The 25,397-nt window shown below is 34.6% G+C and overlaps 1 protein-coding gene across 1 annotated transcript in view; it reads right to left on the reverse strand.

Annotated features, from left to right (window-relative positions):
• Nkain3 (sodium/potassium transporting ATPase interacting 3) overlaps nt 1-25,397 on the reverse strand; it is a 642,728-nt gene that overhangs the window by 150,917 nt on the left and 466,414 nt on the right. The window contains exon 4 of the mRNA XM_047563541.1: nt 13,466-13,663. Coding sequence (XP_047419497.1) covers nt 13,466-13,663 — 198 coding nt within the window. The remainder of the gene's footprint in view (nt 1-13,465; nt 13,664-25,397) is intronic.

Genomic DNA, 25,397 nt, shown 5'->3' on the forward strand with positions numbered 1-25,397 from the left:
AACTATAGTGGGCAGATCTTTTGTATAATGATAATTGCAATCTTAGGCCTAAGGGATTTCTCTGATCCAACTGGAGACTTCTCAAGTGTTGGGCAGGACATCAGAAGCTGCCAGGGATTTAATATTCCCAGGAAGCTCTCAACCAAAGAAAGAAAGGATTTGTTAAATGCTCCAGTTTCTCTGCTTCTCAGTGGGGATGTTCTGAGCTGTACAGAGCACATTCAGAACTGAGGATGAAAAGTCCCAGGGTATGGAGCTCTATCATGATAACTTGCTCAAGAGCCCACCCTTCACCAGCTCTTCACCTTCATTTCTCACTTTACTTCTGAGTTTACCTCCTACATCAAGGATCTGCACTTAAGCCTCTGTTTTAGCATCTGGTTTAGGGAAAGAAAAACTTTGTCTCATCCCTGAATTTCAAAGAGGATTCAAAATGTCATTTGTCTCTCCTTGGAAGACACTTCTGGTAAACTTTATGAAGAAACTCCAAAGGTTTAAAATCTCAGTTCTGCCATTTGTTAGCTGTGTAAATTCAGTCAAGATCTATGGCACTTTCTGGTCTTCGTTTTCTTATTTGTGAAATAAGACTGATAATAAAATTGCCAGAAAGATTAATAAGTTGATATTTATAAAGTACTTAGAATAATGTCTGCATCAGAAACTCCCCCCCCTCTTTTTCTCTATACTATTTTGATACAATAATCATCTGTATGGGACAATGTCAACATGTTTTATATCAGTTATATTGAGTTACTGAATTTACCTGTTTTAGTGCAAGGTGAAAGTAAATTCTCAATATGTGTTGTACGTAACTTCTGTGGCAATAAAGCAGACGATGAAGATTCAAGTCTTCATTGCAAATCAGAATTGAAATATTTCAGAAATAAATGCTTTGACATGAAAGTGAAATTTTAGTCACATTTTCCAAGTATATTTTAAAAAATCATACTGAAATAGTATTACTTGAATTCTAATACTAGTCCTATAAAAACAAGTTCCATATTGGAGTAGAATATAAAATATTGAATTTAATAAAAAAAGTATTTCACATAATGGTGTACATATATTTATATATTTTGTAATTATATATTGATTATACATGAATGTGGTTTAAAGCTTACTTTAATTCAATTAAATCTAACAGACTCATCTACAGTAGCAAGAAGCACATTACAGTTAATGTATTTAAATTCTTACTTAAGTGGTAGTGCATTTTTACTAATTCATTCTTTTTTACAGCTTAGTTCCTATAAAAAGTCTGACTCAATGGTCAAGAAAGATCAAAACTGAATTTACTACACATAGTTCAGGAAGAAAGAATTAAAATGAAAACACACTCTACATTAAAAACAGGAGAATTTGGAGTAGGCAGGGACTTTCCATCCATCTGAAGTTAGATGCTCAAAGAAGTGCTGGCATATCTGTGTGTGTGTGTGTGTGTGTGTGTGTGTAGAGAGAGTGAGAGAGAGAGAAACTAGGCTTTATTGTCTCTGGTATATATCACATTAACTTCTAATAATGTTTCACATTATGTATGATAGCACTTCAAAGGGAGATGCCAGGCACATAGGATATGTTTAATAAATGGCAACTATGGTTCTTGTTATTATAAGCAATGTCTTTAAAGCCCTTTGGAACAGCACCTTACACCACAGTTCCAGTTTATTTGGATTAGTGTAACTCATTAATTAAAAGCTGTTGTGTATCCTGAAATTTTAATTTGTTCATGTTTCATTGTATACAGGACTTTCTGATTATCTTTGCTACTAAGTAATAATTATGCATTACAAATATTTTCTTGAATTTTATATAAATCAATTTTAAATGAAAGTTATTTGCATTTATCAATTTTTTGTTAGCAGTTTTATTCTTAGTTAAATGTGGATGGCTGATACTGAACTAATTGCTTTAAGCCATAATGAAATTACAATCAATTTTGACCTACTGGAATATCGGTGTTTCCTAGTCTGAGAAGGCACACCTTCAATTTCTAGTAGATGTTTCTTTTAGACTGAACATGTAAGTTTCATGATATGTTTAGAGAGTTTTTTCTAATTATTTAAACTACTTTGAAAAATATATGTATATTTTACAAATATATATATATATATTACAAGAAGAGAGAAAAGGTATCAGTAGAGCATAATTCCTGGGCTCTTTCTTTTTAGTTACTATCAGCGTCATCTATTACTCAAATGCAAAACCTAAACTCCAACCTATTTCTTCCTTTTCTCACCAACCACTTTTTCTCTTCCTGCAGGGCCTGTTTAGGCATTTCTCCTTATACTTATACCCATGTCCAAGCTGCCACCTTGTGTCTTGTGGACTGTCATCATAACCTACTCTTTGTTTTTTTGTCTTCTAGTTTTTTTTTTTTTTTTTTTTTTTCTCAGCAGTTTCAGAGTCACATTCACAAATACAGACAATGCCAGTCTCCTAATGGAGACACACTAACATCCCAGTGTCTTGGAACTGAATTGTGTCACCTCTTCTTTAATGCCTATCTGCTTTCCTAGACATGTGAACTGTTTTATTTCAGGACTGTTCTTAGCCTTACTCTTTGAATGACTTCATTCATGTCTCAGCTCAAACGTCACCTCCTAAGAGAAGTCTTTCTGGGCTACTCTGACAAGTATTGACTAAACCAGTTTGATCACTGATAAACCATCAAAGTCTTTTTGGGGAGTAGACATTTACAGGAAGTCAAGGGCCAAAATTTTCCTCTCCTACAACTTTATTATTATTATTATTATTATTATTATTATTATTATTACCAAAAATCCAACGAGTCTCAGTATAAACTCTCTCACACATACCAATTTTTATTAGCAAATAGCATAAGGTCAGTCACAGAACTTGTTCTGTAATAAGCTCTATGAAGCTTCAACTCTATTCTTTTTGGTGCTCTGAAAAGCTGCTTCTAATAATAGTCTAGAAGCAAGATGCAAATCCTGAGGATCCGGAGATGGTCAGAAGCTATACCTAGAGTCCCCTTCCAGAGCAGGCAAGGCCAGGACTCAGATGCCATGTACATATACAGCCTAAGTCACTCCTTCACAGCATAGTTTTATTTCCTTCATGTTACTTTTCAGTCCCTAAACTAACTTGCTTAATTTTGTATATCTATACATAAATGTTTCACATACCAGTAACTGATGCAATGTCAATTGAATCTGTTATGTTCAAAGCAAGGTGTCAAGTACCCTTGGGTAAAAAATGGCAAAAAAATTTTGTATTTTAGGGTAAACCTACAAGGATAAATAAAGAAAGTAAGCAATTGTAGGATGTAATAGATATAAAATGCTAGGCAATATCTCATATTGCCCACTAAGAGAAAACCATCCCTCCACTCTTATTGCTGGGTCCAGAGGCTTCAATCCTTCCCAGCATTGGTGAAGGTCCCTGATTTCCAGGAATCTTTTCCTTAACCACCTCATCAAATTAAACTCTTGTAATGTTTTATTTTGTGATTGATTAAATGAAACGACCAGAATTTGCCTTCTCATGACTTTTGTCCATTATTTCTCTCTTTGTGTAATGCACTGTAATTGTATGTGTTGCCTGGTTTCAAAACCTGAGTATTATATTTGAGAGTTTTCTTTCCATTCATTGCTTTCTAATCTAATGAGTGACCAAGTTCTCCTGATTTGACCACTGTCCCAGATAATTTTAATTCATTTTCTCCCTTGCTATTCTGTCTCTGGCTTTCATTACCTGCCTTCAGGACTGTTCTCTGAACCCTAAATTTCTTCTGGATTCAAGTCCACAATGGCTATGTAATTCAACTTCTGCACACACCCTTCTGATTGCGCTCTGATGAAGTGTTAAATTGGTCTCTATCTTCACTAAGTTAAACATTGTTAAAATGTAGAGAGTTTTAATACTGAAGACTAATTATGTTTAGATGTCTGGAAAAACTTATTCCCCAAAAGTTTTATATAATTATCCCAGTGACTTGGGAGGCTGAGGCAGGAGGATTTCAAGTTCAAAGCCAACCTCAGCAACTTAGTGAGGCTGTAAGCAACTTAGCAAGATCCTGTATAAAAATAAAAAAAAATAAAAAGGGCTGGGGTATGGCCAGTGGTGCACTCCTGTGTTCAATCCTTAGTTTCCCCTCCCCAAAAAAGTTATATATAATTAAATCGTTGTGGCATTACATTGAATAAGTTTTCAAAAAAAATAAACATTTATATGAGAAATAAAAATTTAGAAATGATTTTTTGTGTGTGTATGGGGGGGTGGGTAACCCAGGGGCAATTTACCACTGAGCTACATTCCCAGTTCTTTTCATTTTTTATTTAGTGACAGGGTCTCACTAAGTTGCTTAGGGCCTCATTAAATTGCTGAGGCTGGCCTTGAGTTTGTAATCCTCCTACCCTCAGCCTCCCGAGTAACTAGGATGAAAGTCATCCTACAATGCTGGGCTCAGACAATAATCTTGATGCTTTAGCCATAAATTTGTTATTTTCATTATTTTTAACCTGATAGTTGGTCAGGGAACCTTTCTGACTACTTGATAAAGAGAATACAATTTTGAAAAAAACTTCATTGTATATCTTCATTGTTTTATAGGTACCAGATAAATGAAGATGGGTAACCCTGTCTATACCAATAATATTATGGTGCTAGAATTTGAGGAACCATCTGAGAATCTTCAGGGACCATGTTTAAAGTGGAAAATTCCAACCACTTTAATAATAAGCGAATGTCGTTGTTAAGTTCTGAATTATGTGAAAGAAGAAAATAAATTCATGTTCTCAAAAATTCATATTTTGATTCTCATGAGTTCTTTTGAATAATGTTGCCTCTAATTTCTCTTTCTTAGCTTCTCATTGTAATGGAGAGGTTATACTGATCCAAAGAATAAGAAGGGAGTTCTTTATCACAAATAGGCAATTAGTTATATATATATAACTATATATATAAGAAGAAAAGCTGATTCTGATAATAGTCTAGAAGCAAGATGCAAATCCTCAAGGATCTGGGATGGTCAGAAGCTACACCTAGAGTCCCCTTCCAGAGCAGGAAGGGCCAGGACTCAGATGCCATGTACATACACAGCCTAAGTCACTCCTTCTCTTTCTGTCAACCCAGTTTTTTCTCCCAACTCCTCTATGGATATAAAGTTTCCTCTGTCCTTGCTGGTCATGCAAGCCAAATATTGTTTTGTTCTTTACCTGTCCATGCATTTGGTTGCCAAACCTCAGTAATGTTTTTAGATTTATTCTTTGATTTCCATTCCCACTGATACTTTATGACCTTAAATTTTTTCATTATTTATCAAAGCATTTCCTTTAGAAAATTGTTTGAGAATGCAGGTTTTTAATTATTTAAAATACTTTAAAGTTTCACTTTGAAATAATTTCGGACTTAGGGAAAATTTGGGAAAATTGTACTAAGGATTCTCATATATCCTTTATTCAGATTCCTAAAATTTCAGAATCTTACACAGTCACAGTACAAGGTTTTTACAAAAGAAAACCAGCATTGGTGCAATACTGCTTTTTAATCTACAGATCTTATACAAATTTCAACAATATTCTCACTACTGCCTTTGGTCTAGGATCACGTTTCACTTAATTGTTATATGTCCTCATTCCTCTTTAATCTGGAAGAGTTTCTCCCCTTTTCTTTGTCTTCCTTAAGATTTTTTTATTCAACAGCAGAATTCCTCCAAAAGTTTACTGTGCTAAGTTACATAGTGAATCTCCCAGGAGTGCATAGGACACAGCATTAGTCAAACTTACGTATTAAATGTGGCAGTCAAGCCCTCCATGTTTGTCATCAATCTCTCTCCGGCTTTAAGCCACTGCTTCTGTGCCTACATGCTTCGCTCAACCAAAGTGAACTGCACACTCTTCCCCTAATTTCTTTTTTTACTTTTTCTTTTTTTGGTACTGGGATCGAGCTCAGAGGCGCTTAGCCACTGAGCCACGTCTCCAGCCCTTTTTACATTTTATCAAGACAGGGTCTTATCAAGTTGCTGAGGCTGGTTTTGAACTCATGATCCTCCTGCCTCAGCCTCCCAAAGCACTGGGATTATAGGTGTGTGCCACTGTGCCTGGCATTCCCCTAATTTCCTATTTTTATTTTTCCTTTTCTGTGGAATTCCTTTTCCCTTCTTCTCATCCAAGACAGAACTCTAGACAGACGTTGAACATCAAAATTTCCCTGAATGCTACTTTCCCCTGTGAGTCACAACAGCACTTAGAAATTAATTTTAGTACTTTTACTTTTCATCCAAATTTGGAACCTTTTGATTGCATGCAGGATCTCCATAGTAGAATCAAAGACTCTGTGGGTATGATCATGTCAAATTTGACTTGATTCCATTTATTTCCATCACATCACCCCAACCTCCCAACATAGTGCTTTTTGTGAGTTGTGGCTTATTAAGTATGTTTCTTGGAACCAAGGAAATTTCCTGCTTTCATTCAGAAAGGATACAAGATGTGACATAACAAATTTTATTTCATGGAATTTATACAAAATTTGGTCTTTTAAAGAGAAAGTGTAAATGTTTTTGTATTAATTCTCTTTATGCAAAACTATATTTTTAATCTAATAGTTATTCTAACGTAGGGATAAAGAGGAAAAATCTTCCAACATCTCAATGACATTAAATTACCCTAAGTAAAGTGTCAATAAAATTAAATTTCTTGCCTCTAATATCTCCATAAGCCTACAGTCACAATGTTTGTTTTGATTAATTATTAAACAGATTTCCGATTTTATATATTAATGGCCTTTGTGCTAGATATGGTTTCTAATTAAGTTTCACATTTCTCTGATGAAACTGTATTTAAGTCTACCAAATGTCATAACTCACATATGCATTTAAAAATCAATGTTTAGGAGATTATTTAAAAATACAAGAGCAGCAATAATTTATGAAGATCTGCAAACACGTCTAGGGTAATCATGAGCTTCAGGGCTTAGGGGAATAAATTCCATTGTTTGGAAATGGAATGAGATTTGTGGTTGAAGACACAAATGTCTGTGATAACTTATTAACTTACAGAATAAGATCCAATCATATACATATCGTTACAGAGAATGTTATGGTCAAACAGGAATTTGACCTCTAAATGTTCACATGCTTTTAATTATTAAAATTATACAACACCTATGACAACAATGTGATTGACAACATTAGTTTTAAGTTTATACAAGACCAAACATCTATATAAGAGCTAAGAATTCTATCTGTAATCCAGATATTTCCAGAAGAAGGCTATGTGCTATTATGTAGATGAGTATAAGGGAGATTGTCTAAATTTCACTTAGGGTTTTATCAATGGGAAGGTGAGGGCTACATAAATTTAATTATAATTCTGAAAATTTTGTTAAGTATTGTATGTTTGTTAAGTATTGTATCCATAAAGGAACAAGCATTAAAAGCAAGTGTGATAGAATATTCTTCATCCATATAAAGGAACAAAGTGCTGACATATGTTGCATGGGTGAACCCTGAAAGCACCACACTAAGTGAAAGAAGGAGGATATGAAAGAACACACAGTGCACTTTCAATTATATTAAATGTTCCTTACAGGCAAATCTAGAGACAAAATGTAGATTGGCAGTTTCTTAGGGTTAGACAGGGGACATAAGCTGTCATAACTAAGGGCTAGGGGAAGGGGTTCTTTTCTGAGGTAATGAACAAGTTCTAAATTTACTACAGTGATGGCCATACAAATCTGTGAATATAATGAGAATTACGGAATTATATACTTTTAATGGGTGAACTACATGGCATGGGAGTTACATCTCTGTAAAACTATATAAAAGGTATCTGTATTTCAAAGAAACAGTACTGAGAAAAAGATGACTGAAAATCTCAGTTTGTCAAATAGACACCAAGTCCAAATGATTTTACTGATCAGACATATTCTGGTTCTTGAACACGAAGTATTGCCAAAACCTTTTGCATACAGTTAATGGTAATTCTTCCTCACAACCACAAACTCCTCTGGATATTTTGATTGTCTAATACAGGATTCCTTGGGTGAGTGGAAATTTAAACCAGCTGTTGATATTTTGAGGATGAAACTGAATACACAGTCCAGAGGTGGTGTATAGGGAGTAGCTGTTCTAAATCTTTAATATTTCTATGCAGCTCTGAGAGGTTGCTCAAAATTGGCATAGGTAGAAATCATATATTTTATATAAAATAGATTTTCTGGGTAAAGGGATAATTCTGGTAAGAATTTGGGGGCAGGAGAGGTGAGTGTAATTTCCTTTCTCATTCCAGCACCTAGAAAGCCCAAGCAAGCACAAAAACAAAACAAAACAAAAAAGTGTGGTATATTTAGCATTTTACAAACAGCAAAACCTTATACTATTTAAGCACTAAAAGGTGGAACAGAGATATTTCCAAGGATAATTATTTTAAATTATTCACTCTACACATCTTATAACTCTCAGATAAATATACTCTTATTGTTACTTTCTAATAATGGAACTTCCAAGAAAGCCCCATCAACCCAGCAGGAGATTTAGAACCTTATAGCTCTGAGAGTTTACCACTGAACTCACCCAAGGGCTTCAAGAAAATGGAAAGTTCTCCTTTCCCAAGTCATGAGGATGCTCAGTGATGTGGTTAAGAAGATGAACTGTGGAGTCCATCTGCCTGGATTTGAGGTTCACTTTTAAGTACTAAAAAGATATGCGAACCTGGGAAATTAACCTCTCTGATTCTCAATTTCTATGTCTGTAAAATGAATATAAAAACATTTACTTTGTGGGTCATTTTGAGGATTAAATAAGTTCATACTTTTAAGCACAGAACAGCTTCAAGCACATGCTAGGAGTTCCTTAAATAAATGCAAATATTAGTAGAGAGATTAAAAAACAACTTTTAACAGGATTTACATTTTTGGAGGGATACTATTGATAGCAATTGAAACTTACGTCAAAAGCTTAAATGTCACCATTTTTTGACTTGCATTCTTATACTCCTGAATCTGTGTGACTGAATTAGCAATAGTGTTATCTGCTCCTGTGATTGTGCAACTGATTCTACAGGTGGAAGAAGCAGATGTCCAGTCTTTTGAAGGAAGTATTCACAGGATCCCTGGTGTTCTACCATTACTTTTTATCCTTCTTAATGGAGTTTTAATTTATCATCAGACTGAATATATTTGGTATAAAGGGCAGAGAGAACAGATGGATGAATATCTATGTGGCCAAAGAGATACAATGTGAAGGACACAGGGATGATGGAAAACTAATTGGCAAAGCTCTATGACTTGCAAGGTGACAACCTAGAAGATGTTAAAGAAGAGGTCTGTCACCCATCAGATCTAAGGAGGAATATCTTAATACTAAGGATTCAGGACAACATATGAGGAAAGTTAGCTCCAAATAGAGATCCATGAATTTTATAGTTTTCCAGGTTCCAGAAAGTCAGTGATCAGATTAGCACATTGCTAACATCTCCCAGCAGTAAGCACATACATGATGGGTGGGGCAGAACTGGACCACAGAATATTATTTAGGAACTTAATAGCCATTCTTCAGGTGAGAAATAATAAATGAAGCAGGAAATCTGAAGCTAGAGATGGGGATGCATATCATCTTACAGCTAGATCCTGGAAACAGTCTTTGATTTCTCATCTTCTACATAGATTACATTTTTTTTTCTCCTCTCACACTGTCCAGAACCTTTGGATTCTACACTGATCCTCAACTTGGAGTTGCTGACAATTTGCTGGAGCCCTGGAATAGGATTGAGTGGGATTAGGTCAACACAAACCTTCTCTCAACCTTGTACTCTTCTCTCACTTCTGAGAAGTGAGTGCTTGGAACAGGGGCATGGGCATGAGTGCTGGATTCCTGGGGGAATGAGAGGGTGACAAGGACACTCCCTAATGTTCCTGTGACAGTCCCTTACCAGAAACTCACCCACGGCCACCTTCGCAAGTTCTGATACATACATACATATATATATATATATATATTTTTATTCATTCATTTGCATCAAGCCTGTATACTGTTCCTGTGCAATGCTCATTACTGGGGTGTCTTTTATTCCAATTTTAAGCTCTAGTCTTAAATGCAGAGTTGTTTAATTCACCTGTAGAGTTGCATCCATGAATAAATCATTCGAATACTTCCCTCTCATTTGGTAGAGACCTGATGTCTTGGAACCCCAAGGGACCTTTCCTACCCCACCCCTATCCTCCTGGCCATCTCTGACAGTTCCTCCCCTGGGTTCTTCTAGGCATTTTTGTCCCTCTAGTTAAAGAAGTATCAGAGACTCCAGGACTCTGCCCCATCTCAAAGCTCTGCACTTGCTGGCTTGACTATTGCCTGTCCTACCTTCAACAGGCTGTTAAACATTGTGACCATTGTCTGTTTTACAGTACTAAGGTATTGAATTCAGCACAAATTAGGCAAGGAATACAGGATACAGGAATAATACTTTTTGTCACCAGATTTTAAAAAGTTAAAATTCGTATAATACACAGAATCAGATGAAATAAAAGATAAATATAAGAAACCTGTGTAAAATGAAGCACAATAATACACAAATATTCCCTTCTTATCTGTGTTTTTTTTTTTTTTTTCTTTTCAGGTTTCAACCTCCATCTAAAAATATTAAGTGGAAATTTCCAGAAAAAAGCAAAACACAGTTTCAAATTGCACGTAGCTGTGTTGAGCATCAGGGTGATGGAATCCGGCATTGTCTGGCTGTAACCTGCTCAGATCATGAATCATCCCTCTGCATAGTGTATCCATGTTGTATACACTACCCATGCATTTGTCAATAACTGTCTTGGTTATCAGAATAACCACCATAGTGTGGCAGTGGTTGTGTTCAAGCAATCCTTATTTTACCTAATATTGGTCCCAAGACACAAGAGTAAAGATGTAGACAATTCAGATATGAAAGAGAAACTGTAAAGTACTTCCTTTAAGTAAAATGGTTAAAGTTTGTGACTTAAGAAAAAAATAAAATAAGATCACATGCTGAGGTTGCTAAGATCTGGAGTTTGTTATTGTTTTTAATCTCTTGCTGTGCCTAATTTATAAATAACACTTTGTCATAGATGTATATGTATAGAAAGAAACATATTTCAGGATTCAATAATATCTCTAGTTTCAGATATCCACTGGGGGTCTTTAAATATATCCCCTGAGAATAAGGGAGGACTACTCTAATTTCACAGTTGTGAAACAAATTCAAGATATATTTTATTTTAATATAAAAGATGAAGTATTAAACATGTTGTCTTGCAGGTGTATTACACAAGAAAAGAGCAGTGACTAATCCTTTTATGTCCTGAAGGCTGAATATTATAGACAGACCTACATAAGCAACACTGGCAGCTTTGAATGGTCACTAAAAAACATCAAGGAATTCATTTGTAAGTGAAAAGTACTTTTAGGTGGCAACATATACCCTTTAGGGTATGCGTTATGTGATAATCCAAATCCTTATCAAATACTTTCACCTTGCTGTTCATTTGGGTTGGATTTACTATGGGAAAATGACTTTTTGACTCCATAGCATTCTGTCACATTGTAAAAACTTGGACATCATGCATCATTCACAAAATGGTTTAGCAATTCACTTTGAAGTTTTTTAAAGGAGGATAATTTGTCCACATATGAAAGATTCTAGAAAATGATTTCTAAGAACCTTTAGAGTCTAGTATATGATAATAGAATTCTTTTATTTCTTAAAATAAACTAATAAAAAATTTTAAGGGGAAATTGGCTTCCAATTAAAAAAATATGTACACATGTACAAATTATATATACTCATATGGAACTGCTGATTTAAAGAAAGACTGATGAACCTACATGAACAAATGACAGTATTTTATATGCACATATGTAAGTGTAATTACATAAATCTAGAATAATCTGATTTCCTAACACATGTCAGAAAGGAAACTCCTTAGCATTGATATATAATGCCTTTCTTTGGATTCAGTGTCACATTTGCTCTTTGATCTGGAACACTAAAAGATCTTTGATTCTTTTCTTATGTTAATCTTTGTTCTAGAAAATTGCAATTTGAACATGGTCTAATAAAACACCATTTTAAAACTTGAGACATGCTGGTTAAAGTCCAATAATTTATAGAATAAGCAAATGAGGAAAGGTTGCTATGTTAGCGACCTTCAATGTGACATCCTCCAGGCATTCTTGCCTCTCTTTTGCTCCCTCCCTTATTGAATCTAGGCGTGGCCATATGACCTGCAGTAGTCAATGGGAGAGCAGCAAGCATTTCTCAAGAACAGGCTTGATAAATGCTTGCATCTTGGGGCTTCTCTTAGAACCCAGCTACTTTTCTTTAAGAGAGACTATCAAGTTTCCTGCAGAATGAGAGGCCAAGTGGAGTGGAATGGGAACCAACGGCCATCACTGGGCAGGTGAGTGAGGCCTCTTTGGTTATATCAGTCCTGGCACAGCTTCAGTTAATAAGGCTCACTCATGTGACTCTAGTCAACATCAGTGGAAAAGCAAAACTACCCAGCTGAGCCCTGCCCAATTTCTGACTCACACAACTCTAAGCAATACATTGTTAGTGTTTTAAGTAATTGCATCTTGGAGCAATTTTCTATATAACAGCAGATAATGGATACAGTAAATGATAATAAGGATTTCTCAAAGTACTTTATAGAAGCAATTTCAAGGTACATTCTTTACTCTCATACCCCACTTATATTTCTGATTTGCTTATTATTGAGTCACTTCTGATTGACTATCCAACTGGGTAGAAGAACTGAGATGGTCAGTTTATGTGAAAAGTGTGTTTGATAATGACTATATTGTATTTTGACTCAAACTTAAATGGCAAATCCTAAGTAGGTTTTAAAGGAACACCATTCCTGAAGATGTTGTGCCTTTTCAGTTAATTCCTCTCCAGACTATGGTCAAACTGAGGGTAGGACAGTCTGGTGGACAGAAGTGACCTTTAAGGAATCCTGGTGTATAAGTGCTCTGTGGCCTAGTCAAATCAATTTCCTTTCTTTATTTTTCTATATGGAACTGAGTTCCAACACCAAATACTGTGCATCTCTGGAGGGATTTGATCTTTAGCAATGATTTGAAATGTGACATTTATTAGATGAGCAATCATTGAGTACATATGTTTCCATCCTTTTTCTCTGGAACTAATGCATTCAAAGAAGAATATCTTAGTAGCAGATCCTGAGCTAATGAGCAATGTACCACTTCTCAGGGATGATGACATTATTCCATTGAATAGTGTGGACTGTACCTCAGGTTAGAAACCATAGCAACAAGCTGGTTCTAAACAAAAATGTGGATACCAAGAAGAAAGAGGTGTCACCTTGCCATTATGTATGACTAATGGCACCATAATTGCTGCTATTTCCTCTGTTAATGTTTTCTATGTCCTTAGCTGTGGCATTGTCTACCAGGTAGGTGGATATAAAATACCAATACAGAAGAGTCCTGATCAGATAATGAAGGAAAAGTGACACTTACTGAGAGTAGTATCTGGACGGCACTGTGGATAACCTCCAGGTACTGGAAGTCAAGGACACAGCCTGTAACAGAGACGTAGGTGTAATCATCCATCATGCCATGGGCTGATGGAGGAAGCACTCTCCGGACACAACCAGGTCCATGTTCCCTCCACCATGACCGATGTACAGAGATGTTGAATGTCATCAGGTCTGTATCCTAGGTGAGCAGGACACAAAAGAACAAAAAGGACAATTATATTATATCATACATTTGACTTTGACCTTGAGAAGAATTCAGGATGAATAAAATTGCTGACATAATTTCAGTTTCAAATGAAAAGAAACAAAAGACAAAGTCATGTTATCATGTCTGCACTGTTAGATTATAATTATTCAAGGTAGAAATACAGTCCTTTGAAAGATGCTAATGTTGTAAGGTTAGCATACATCAATAACCAGAGGTGAGACTGTCTGTATGAGTTCATTGAAAATGTATTCTGCTTTCAAAAATCTTTCCACTGTATTTTCGTGTGGGATTGTCATTGATATCACTATCACAGGCTAATTTTTACTGAGGACTTTGTGGCATAGTGGACATTGTTCTAAGGAAATTTCATATACTACAGCTGTTCCTAGGTATGTATTGGAAATTGGTTTCAGGATCTCCTACACTTACCAGAATTTATATATGCTGAAGACCTTTATATAAAATTGTGTAATATTTGCATATAAACTGGGCACATCCTCCCACAAACTGTAAATCATCTCCAGATTACTTATACTACTAATCAAATATCAGTACTATGTAGACAGTTATACTATATTGTTTAGAGAAAGATGAGAAGAAATGTGTACATGTTCAGTAAATAAGCGTTTTTTTCTTATTTTAATCCTTCATTGGTTACACCAATGGATATGGACAGTTGACTATATATTCTTTAATACTCATGTAAGTAATGTTATCAAACTAATTTATAGTGAGCTGAATAATTGATCCCCTAAAGGGGGGATGATGACATTATCTTTTGTGAATCTGTGAATTTTATCATATATGGCCATAAAGGACTTTGAAGATTGATTAAATTAATAGTTGTAAGCTGGGGTGATAATCTAGGTAAAACTTAAATGCAATCACATCTATTACTTCTAAAAGAAAAAGCACAGGGATATTGGACCTGAAAAGGAGACAGTAAAGTGACCATAGAGGCAGGGATTGGGGTCATACAGTCAATAACCAAGAAATGCTATTGACCACCAGAAGCAGGAAGAGGCAAGGATGGATTCTCCTCCAAACCTTGAGAGAGAGCATGGCTCTGTCAACATGCTGAATTCATCTCAGTGAAATTCATTTCAGATTTCTAGCCCTCAGAACTGTGAGAGGAGACATTTCTGTTGTTTAAGTCACCAAGTTTGTGGTAATTTGTTACAGCAGCCATAAGAAACTAAAAGAGTTGAGTGAAGTAAGTCATAGAGAATTAAATTAATTTGCTCAAGGCAGCACAGCTAATTAGCACTAGAATTATGACTTGATCGTATGCAGTTGTAATTTCAGCTATTGTGGTTCTTTCTCACAGTACCTGATGCCTTTCCCCTCCTCTTATCATTCCTCATACCCTGAAGTAATCTAGGCCCTTTATCCTACCTTTCCAGAAAATACTGCCATAGTCAATGGAAAGAACATAGAGGGCCCTACTAAAGTTGTACATATCAAAGGTTTCTGGAATTCTTAGTGGAGAGAACAGCCCAGGATCTTTGATCTTTAAGAGAAGTTAAAAAAAAAAAAGGGGAGATGTTTTTAATATAGGGATGAGCATCCCTAATCTGAAAATCCAAAATTCAAAGTGCTCCAAATCTGAAATAGCTTGAGTGCCAACATGATGTCTAAGTGGATTATTCCACACCTGAGTTTATGTGGTGGGTTGCAGTCAAAGTACAGGTGCACTAAAATTATTGTATAAGATTACCTTCAGGTTACCTTGTATAAGCTGTATGTGAAACCTAAGTGAATTTCATGTTTATATTTGGGTCCCATCCCCAAGATAGCTCATGTTATAAAATATTACAAAATCCACGCCCCCCCCCATATCTTGTATCTGAAGTACTTCTGGTCTCAAGCAATTTGGATAAAGGATACTCAATTTGTGTTTCTGTGATTATAAGCTGCAAAGGACGTAGACCATAATATTGTTGAAATAAACAATTGATTAAAAAGACTGGTTGAGGACCCAGCTCTTGACTTCCCAATATACTAAAGACTACAGTGGCCCAAGAGACGCAGAAAGGAGATGGACTGATGATGAAAAGGGCAGGGGGTACCTGGTCCAGGGCACTGCACGGCACGGCAGCTGTGGATGCAGGATCAGTTAGTTTTTGTTGAGTTCCCAGCCTCTGTTCCCTCTGAGAAACTCTGTGCCTGGGGACCACACTGGAGCAAGCACCATCTAGTGCCTTCACTGAGAGGCCCAGAGGCTGTCTGCTGACTGACCCGGTGATGCTTGTCTGTGCATCCCCAGGCCCTGTAAAGGACAGTCTCCTCCTTGGCAGTCAAGGACCCTCCTAGGTGCCTAAATTAGAGGTTTCAACACTCTGAACCTAGGAGAAACTGGTGGGAAACAGGAAGCCCTTGAACTTATGAATGGTGACCCTGAAATAACCCGTGTAGAGCTCTCTGAGCAGGGGCAGTGGGAAAACCTGCCTCTTACACTCTGGTATAAATGGTTAAGTGAATTGAGATTAGAAATATTCCCAGGGCGTGTTAGTGGGTGTATACACTTTTAGATTTTCCTCAGCTGGAAGAATTCAAAGTACCTTTATAAGTAGGCCTCAAATTATATCAATAATAAAACATTTTATATCTTTTTTTTCAGATTTTGGTTGCTGGTTTGCTATTCAGTTACCTTCACAGTAATAGCGTTTTATTGATAATAAAACATTTTACATCGTTTTGGAGGGTTGTTGATTTGCTACATGTATAATTTGCAGTTACTTTCTGAAGGGAAAATATTATAGAAAAATAATTACTCTAGCTAGTGAATTCAGTTTAGTACAAAGCAATTTACCTGCAGGTAAACTTCAGAGATGCACACTGACTGCTCCCTTTCCTGGTCATCAGATTTAATCTCTTATAGTTAGTTCTGATCACCATACAAGAGCTTTGCATTATTTCATCTTAATAGAATTCATTAGGTTCAGGATGAATTAGCATGATCTCAAAATTCATAGCAATTTCTACTCTTTAAGCATTCATATCCAGTGACCTTTTCTATTGCAGAATATAGTTCTTTTTAATGATTTTGACTCAAATTCATACAATACAAATAAAACACAAATCAATCTATGAACTAGTTGTACTTATTTGTTACACATAAAATTTCTCAGTATATTTCTCACTTAATCACTGGAGCTATAACTATTTATAAACTGCACTATTCTTTGCAATGATGATATTAAAATTTGTGAACACGAATAGCAAAAGTTGTACTTAAAGTTCAAACTTGTAAGTTTGCTATGGAATTTTATTTTTAGTTTGTATCTGGTTTCTATCCCCTTCAGCACTAGATTTTAAATATCAAAAAACAAAACATTTAACATGTGACAACTCAGTTTCCCATACAATTCATGTCAGATCCAATGCAAAACAAAAAACTGCCAGAATTTTATATGAATAAATAAGTAAATAAATGCATAAGATCACTAATTTTGTTGAAGTTTTGGAGTTACTATATCAAGGCCTGTAGATTTGAAACACATAGTTTAATTCTGAACCATAGATAATATTAAAAGTAGTTTTGAGTAACTCAAGTATCATTTCTCTTTCTGTTCTTGGAATTAACATAATATGTGATGATTTCAGCAAACTATGTTTAAGAAACTTGACAACTGATGCAACTCATATCTTTTCTTCAGAATTTAAGATTATAAACATTGGTATTTATATTTATGCAAATGTATGTGAAAGGTACCAGAATATGCCACTTCCAAAGATGTCAGTTCGGAATAAAGACTATTTTGAGTTTAAGGAAAATGAAAAGAAAATTTCTATTGTCTTCCCATTTGCTTAAAATAAGACATAAATTTACAAAGGTGACCCACCTTCCATTTCTACCAGCAATGGCAAAGATTGATTACTGAAATAACCTTAGTCCTTCCCTGCACTGAGGAATGTACACAACAATGTTTACTGACTAACCCTCATCTATTATTAGTTTCCCATATTGGCCTTCTTCACAACCTACTTTCTTTGTTTTTGGCTAAATATGCTATTTAAGTCTGAATTCTAGACCATCTCTTTAAGAATTACTTATTCTCAGGGAATCTCCCATGTGCACATAAAATATGCATTACTGAACTTATCCTTCTCTTGTTAATCTTTTCTTGTTATAAAGGTCCCAGCTAAGAAATCAGAAGATTAGAGGGAAAATAATTTTCCCTCCCCCACTTATATGATTGCTAAAGGACAGTTTGTAGAACAAGGAGGAAGAGAGCAAGCAGAGAGAATAGAAACCTGAGAATGGAACCAAGCAGGAGTGTCTGGGAAGAGTGAGGAGAGTTGGAGAGAGCACACGAGGGCTGCTGGGGAGAGGATTTGGTATTTTTTTTTCATGCAATTTGGAAGTCAAGGTAATAAGAAAATAGAATGGTGGCTTCATGGGTGGACAAGGAGAGTAACCATCAATACATGAGGTATCAGATGTAAGAGAGAGAGCTTCACACTCACAAAGTTGTGACTTAACATAAATTTATTCCAGAATAACTGCTTTTTCTCTAATATCTATTCAAGTAAATATTAACTGTTTATAAGTTCTTTAATCTTATTACTGTGAATTCAAAATTCATTCCCATTTTCTTTAAATATTTGAATTTCAAAAATAAGTTCTGAAATCCGTTGGAATGTTGTTAATTGTGTATGCAGACCTGCCTGTCCATATGTTATTCCTGGTAAGTGTAGTTACAGTATTAGAAAGAATTCACATCCAACCACATTCAATATTCACTTCTTTATTGTATACTACTATACAATTTCTCATTAGTCAAGGTACTATTCTCTTTCTTCTCTGTTCTTTTAATCATCTGCTTTTTTTTAGTATATTTAATTGAACAACCAGATAATCCTCTATGTTTCGGGACATATACTCTGAACTACTAATGTATTTTTTTCTTTCTTCTCAGTTGCAGCTCAAAGGATCATTGAATCCATTTTTATATAGCTATCAATCTCCTTTTCTTTTCATTTTATTTCATCAGAAGACAGCCCATCTGGAAGTGAAAAATGTGATGTTACACTCAGTCCATATGTACCAAAGAAACTAGAATTGGCTTAATTTAGAGAGTTAGCTTTGAGCTTACATTTATATGATATTATTCATGTCACTCAAAGTTTCTTTTGAAATATTTGTTCACCTCAGAATATTTATTAGAAAAACAACAGAACTTTCTCATATTTCTAATTGTTTTCTTTTCACTGAATCACAAATATTTCAGAGAGTACTATGTGTGTGCATATAAAATGGGGATAGAAGAGAACATGCAGATATAGACCAGACCAAAGACACTAAGAGTCTTTCCAATGAGATAGTTAACAGAAAGCTTCCCCATATCAGAAAAGAGATAGACATCTGCATATAGGAGGCATATAAGACCCCACATAGACAAGGTAAGAACAGCCTCTCCAAGACACATTATAATCAAAATGTCAAACACAGAAAACAAGGAAAGAGTACTAAAAACTGTGAAAGAAAAACATCAGTTTGTATTTACAAGTAAGCCAATAAGGCTCATTTCTGACTTCTCAACTCAGAACCTAAAATCAAGGAGGGAATTAAATATTATAAGCTCTAAAATAAAACAATTGCCATTCAAGATTGCTATATCCAGCAAAGTTCTTTCGAAATTGATGAGAAATTAAAACTTTCCATGACAAGGATAAACTAAAAGAATGTATGACCACCAAACCAGGACTACAGACAATACTCAAAGATAAACTGAATACCAAGGTACCTAAAAGCAGAACCCAAAACTCCCAAATACATGAAAAGCAGCCAACTAAATGGAAATTAAGAACGAATTAAATATAGCAAATGAACCATAATGGCAGAAAACTACAAACATATATCCATAATAATGCCAAATTCAAATGGTCAAAACTCCCTAATTAAAAGACAGATTAACAGAATGGATCAAAAACAAGATCCAAGCATATGCTGTTTGCAAAAGACTCAGGAAAAGACACCCATAGGCTGAAGGTAAAAGGACAGAAAAAAGTATTCCAAGCAAATGGAGATTAAAACCAAGCAGAGATAGACATTCTCATATCACCCAGAGCAGATTTCAAGCAAAAATTAACCAGGAGAGACAAAGGAGACCACTACATCCTGGTAAAGGGACACTTGAACAAGAAGATATAAAGATAACAAATATATATTCCTCAAATATCAATGCACTTACTTACATAGAAAACACTTTTTGACATGAAATCCCATATAAACCCTAATTCAATAATACTGGATGATTTTAGCTCACCTTCACCACTGATAGACACGTCTTTCAAACATAAAATCAATAAATATATTTCTGGCCTAAAAAAAATACTATAAATCAAGTGGGTCTAATAGACATCTACAGAATATTTCACCCCAAACAACTGAACTTACTTCTTCTCAGCAGTACATGGAATTGTTTCCAAAACAGACCATATTCTAGATCATAATGTAAGTCTTAACATATACAAAAAAGTGATATAATCCCATGCACCCTCTCAGATCATAATGATATGAAACTAAAAATCAACAGCAAGAGGAAGAATAGAAACCATATAAACCTATGGAGATTGAACACAACTCTTTTAAATGAAGAAAGAACCATAGAAGAAATGAAAGAAAAAAATCAAGAAATTCTTAGAAACAAATGAGAACAGGGATATAATGTATCAAAATCTCTATGATAGTATGAAAGCTGTTCTAAGAGGAAATTTATAGCATTGTTTATTAGAAAGATTCACAAATAAATAAGCTTATGTTCCACCTCAAGGAAATACAAACTCATTCCAAAGCCAGTAGAAGACAGGAAATAATTAAGATCAGAGTTGAAATGAATGAAATTGAGGATAAAAACAATACACAAGATTAATGTACCAAAGTTTTGGTTCTTTGCAAAGATAAATAAGATTGATAGCCCTTTATTCAAGCTAACCAAAAGAAAGAGAGAAGACCCAAGTAAAAAAAATTAGAGATAAAAAAGAGATATTATCACAGACACTTAAAATTCAGAGGATCATTAGAAACTATTTTGAAAATTTATAATCCAATAAACTGAAAAGAAGTGGAAGACATTGAAAAATGTCAAGACACATATGACCTGCCCAATTGAACCTGAGAGATATAGAAAATCTACACAGACAAATATCAAGCCATGAGATTGAAACAGCAGTTAAAAGCCTTTAAACAAAGAAAAACCCAGGACCGAACATTCTCAGCTGAGTTCTATCAGATTTTTAAAAAGGAGTATCATACACTTGCCTAGCTTGTGTGAGGCACTGGGTTTGATCCTCAGCACCACATAAAAATAAACAAATAAAATAAAGGTGTAGTCTCCATCTACCAGTTTCTGGTTTCTAAAAGACACTGTAGAGAATTGGCATAATTTTTTCTTTAAATGTTTCTTAGAATTCATTTTTTAAAAACTCATTTAGGCCTAGTGTTTTATGTTTTAGAAGGTTCTTAATTGTTGATTTAATTTCCTTAATATTTATAAACTGATCCAGATTATCTGTTTCTTCTTGTGTAGCATTTTGAAGATTGTGTCTTTTAAGGAATTGGCCCATTTCATTTATATTATGAATTTATGGGAATAAAGTTATCCATAGTATTCCTTTATTATCCTTTAATGGCATGGGATCTGTAGTGTGTCCTTCCTTTTATTTCTGCTACTTGTAACTTGTATCCTTTTTTCCTCCTTGGTTATCCTTGTTAAAGACTTATCAATATTATTTATCTTTTCAAAGAAACAGGTTTCAATTTCATTGATTTTCCTAATGATTTTGCTTTCAATTTCATTGACTTCTTCAATTTTTACTGTTTCTTTTCTTCTACTTAATTTAGATTTATGTTTTCTTTATTTTCTAGATTCCTAAGTTACAAAATTAGGTTATCTTTCTTTTCTATCATATGAATTCAATGTTATAAAATCTATCTTGCTTTCTATGTATTCCACAAATTTTGATAAACTCTATTTTCACTTTCACTTTATTCTAAAATTCTCTGAGTTTTATTCTTTGCTTCATGTCATTTAGAAGTGAATTGTTTAGTCACCATGTACTTAGGATTTTTCAGCTTTCTTTGCTATTGATTTCTAATTTAATTCCATTGTAGCTTGACAGTAGACATTGTATGATTTCCAGTCTTTCAAATTCATTAAATTGTTTGGTGGCTCAAAATATGGTCTATCTTGGTGAATGTTCCATATGAGCTTGGAAAGAATATGTACTCTGTTGTTGAATGAAATAACCTATGAATGCACATTACATCCAGTTGATTGACAGATTTAACTATTTCTTAAGGATTTTGTTTGCTGGATCTGTATATTTCTGAGAAAGGAATATTTAAGTCTTCAATGATAATAATAGGTTACTCATTTCTCCTTGAAGTTGTGTCAGTTTTTGCCTCATGTATTTTATGTACACTGATGTTTAGGATTGTTATGTCTTTAGGAAGAACTGAAACCTTAGTGTAGTTTTTCACTTTATCCCTGCTAACTTTCCTTGCTCTGAAATAAACAGTCATTCCCACTATCTTTTGATCAATGCTAGCATAGCATATATCCTTTTTTATGTACTTTTACTCTAAAGTGTGTTTATATTTAAAGTGAGTTTTTAGAGAAAACATAAGTTGGTTCTTGTTGTAGATAAATTCTGACAATTTCCATTTTTAATTGGTACCTTCAGAAAACTGTTGTACAAAGTGATTATTGATAGAGTTGAATAAATATCTTCCATATTTTTTACTATTTTCTTTTTGTTGTTATTACTCTTTGTTCTTATTTTTCCTTCCACTCTTTTCTGCCTTTTGTGGTTTCAACTGTGGATTTTATATGATTCTATATTTTCATCTTTCTTAGAATACTTTATATTCCCTCTCTTAAACCATTTTTTAGTGGTTGTTCAAGTTTATAGTATATATTTACAACTAATTCAAGTCTACTTTCAAATAACACTACACTGCCTCATGGGTCATGCAAGCACATAATTTATGACAACAAACTTGTCCTAATTCCTCCCTCCCATCCCTAGAGGTCACTCCTATCATTTATTCACTTATATATAAGCATATATAGGCACAAATACATGCATAAGTATATATAACCAAAGAGATCATTGCTGGTATTATTCTAAACAAATTGTTACTGGTTAGATCAATTAAGAATCACAAAAATAAAAGTTTTAATTTTACCTTCACTTTCTTCTTCATTTATTGTCTTTATTATGTAGATTCAAGTTTCTGAACTAAACTGTTTTCCTACCCTCTAAAGATTTCTTAATACTTCTTGTAAGTCATTTCTACTAGCATCAAATTCTTTCCATTTTTGCTTGTCTGACAAAATCTATTTCTCTTTCAGTTTTAAAATATAACATCTCAATGTATAGAACTGCAGGTTGGAGATTTTTTTTTCTTCCTGCACACATTAAATCAATAATTCCATTGTTTTACTGCTTGGTTTCTGAGGAGTTGGGTATAATTTTTATCTTTGTTCATCAGTAGGAAAGATGTTTTTTCCTCCTGCTTCTTTCAGGATCCTTTTTCTTTATCTTTGATTTTCTGTTGTTTAAATATAATATGCCTAGTTTATCTTTTGTGGTGTTCCCTCAGTTTCCTGGATCTGATCTGGTATCTGATATTCGTTCGGAAAAATCACTCAAACATTTTTGCTTCAAATATTTCTTCTCTTTCTTTATGTAGGAATTCATGTTGTGCTCATGTTACATCTTTTGTAATTTTCCACAGTTCTTTAGAATTCTGTTCTAATTTCAAAAGCTTTTTGTCTGTTTTATCTCTGTTTTTTAGTTTTGGAGGTTTTTGTAGAGGTATCCTCCTCATTCTCAGAGATTCTTTTCTCAGTCATGTTGAGTCTACTAATAAGATCATTAGTCATTCTTTATTTCTGTTGAAGTGTTTTTGATCTTTAGCATTCCTTTTTGGATTTTTCTTAGAATTTCCACCTCTCTGCTTACATTGTCCATCTATTAATGTAAGCTGTCTGTCTTTTCCATTAGATCTCTAAGCACAATAATCACAGTTGTTTTAAATTCCTGTTCTGATAATTCCAACATCCCCTTCATTTCTGAATCTAATTTTGATGTTTGCTTTGTCTTTTCATAAGTGGGTTTTTTTTTCTTTTGGCTTTTTTTTATTTTTAGTGTACTTTGTAATTTGTTCTTGAGAGCATAACATAATGTAGTAGAGAAATGAAACTGAACTTTAGTAAGGTGGTGGTAAGATGTGGGGTAGGGGAGAGTTCTATAGTTCCCTGATTAGGTATTTGTCTTTTAGGATACTTGTTTCTGGACTGTGACTTTCACAAGTGCTTTCCAGTTTTCCCCTCTGAAGTGGGGCAGGATAGCTGAAGGGAGTATTTCCCTCCTCCTACTTGGAAGACTAGAACTGGCTGAAGTTGGGTACTTGCCTTCCTCTAGGTCAGCTAGGCTGTAATAACACTGCGGCAACTTAGGTTATGGTCAAAGAAGTTTCTCTTGATGACAGACCTTGTTAAGAAAAACAGAATGTTTTGCCATTCAGAATGGTTCCTTTTCCTCTCTGCCTGCTGGCAGCAAAAGGGGATTTTCTCAGCTATCACTGTGAGAACTTTGTTGAGCTCTAGGAGGTGATAAAAGAGTGAGATTTCCCTAGTGACTTGATCCCATGTTTTTTAATTCCCAAACTTATCCACAATAGAGTCTCTGGCAATTCATCAGGTATGCGTTCTATCAGGGATTTCTAATCACTGACTTCTACTTAGTATATTGTGATTCTCTGTACTCCTATATCTCCATTTTTGGGGCCGGCAATTTTCCTTGTAATCTCACTTGTTTTACAGATCTAAGAAGACTTGTTGATTTTTCAGCTTGTTGTACTTTTGAACTTCTTGTTAGGAAGGGTAGTTAATTCTAAGGTCTTTATATGGTGAATCAGAAACAAGTCCCATAGCATAAGAAATAAAAGCAAGAATCAAAAACTGGGATAGATTCAAACTAAAAAGGTTTCTCTCAGCAAAGGAAACTATCAGCAATGTGAAGAGAGAACCTATAGAGTGGGAAAAAATCTTTGCCACTCATACTTCAGATAGAGCACTAATTTCCAGAATATATAAAGAACTCAAAAAACTCTACACCAAGAATACAAATAATCCAATCAACAAATGGGCTAAGGAAATGAACAGACACTTCACAGAAGAAGATGTACAAGCAATCAACAGATATATGAAAAAATGTTCAATATCTCTAGTAATAAGATAAATGCAAATCAAAACCACCCTAAGATTCCATCTCACCCCAATTAGAATGGTGATTATCAAGAACACAAGCAACAATAGGTGTTGCCGAGGATGTGGGGAAAAAGGTACACTCATACATTGCTGGTGGGGCTGCAAATTAGTGCAGCCACTATGGAAAGCAGTGTGGAGATTCACTAGAAAACTTGGAATGGAACCACCATTTGACCCAGCTATCCCACTCCTTGGCCTATACCCAAAGGACTTAAAATCAGCATACTACAGAAATACAGCCACATCAATGTTCATAGCTGCTCAATTCACCATAGCCAGATTGTGGAACCAACCTAGATGCCCTTCAATTGATGAATGGATAAAGAAACTGTGGTATATATATATACAATGGAATATTACTGAGCCATAAAGAATGATAAAATTATGGCATTTACAGGCAAATGGATGCAATTGGAGAA

This window comes from Sciurus carolinensis, chromosome 1, assembly GCF_902686445.1.
Source record: "Sciurus carolinensis chromosome 1, mSciCar1.2, whole genome shotgun sequence".
In the NCBI taxonomy this organism is placed as follows: domain Eukaryota; kingdom Metazoa; phylum Chordata; class Mammalia; order Rodentia; family Sciuridae; genus Sciurus; species Sciurus carolinensis.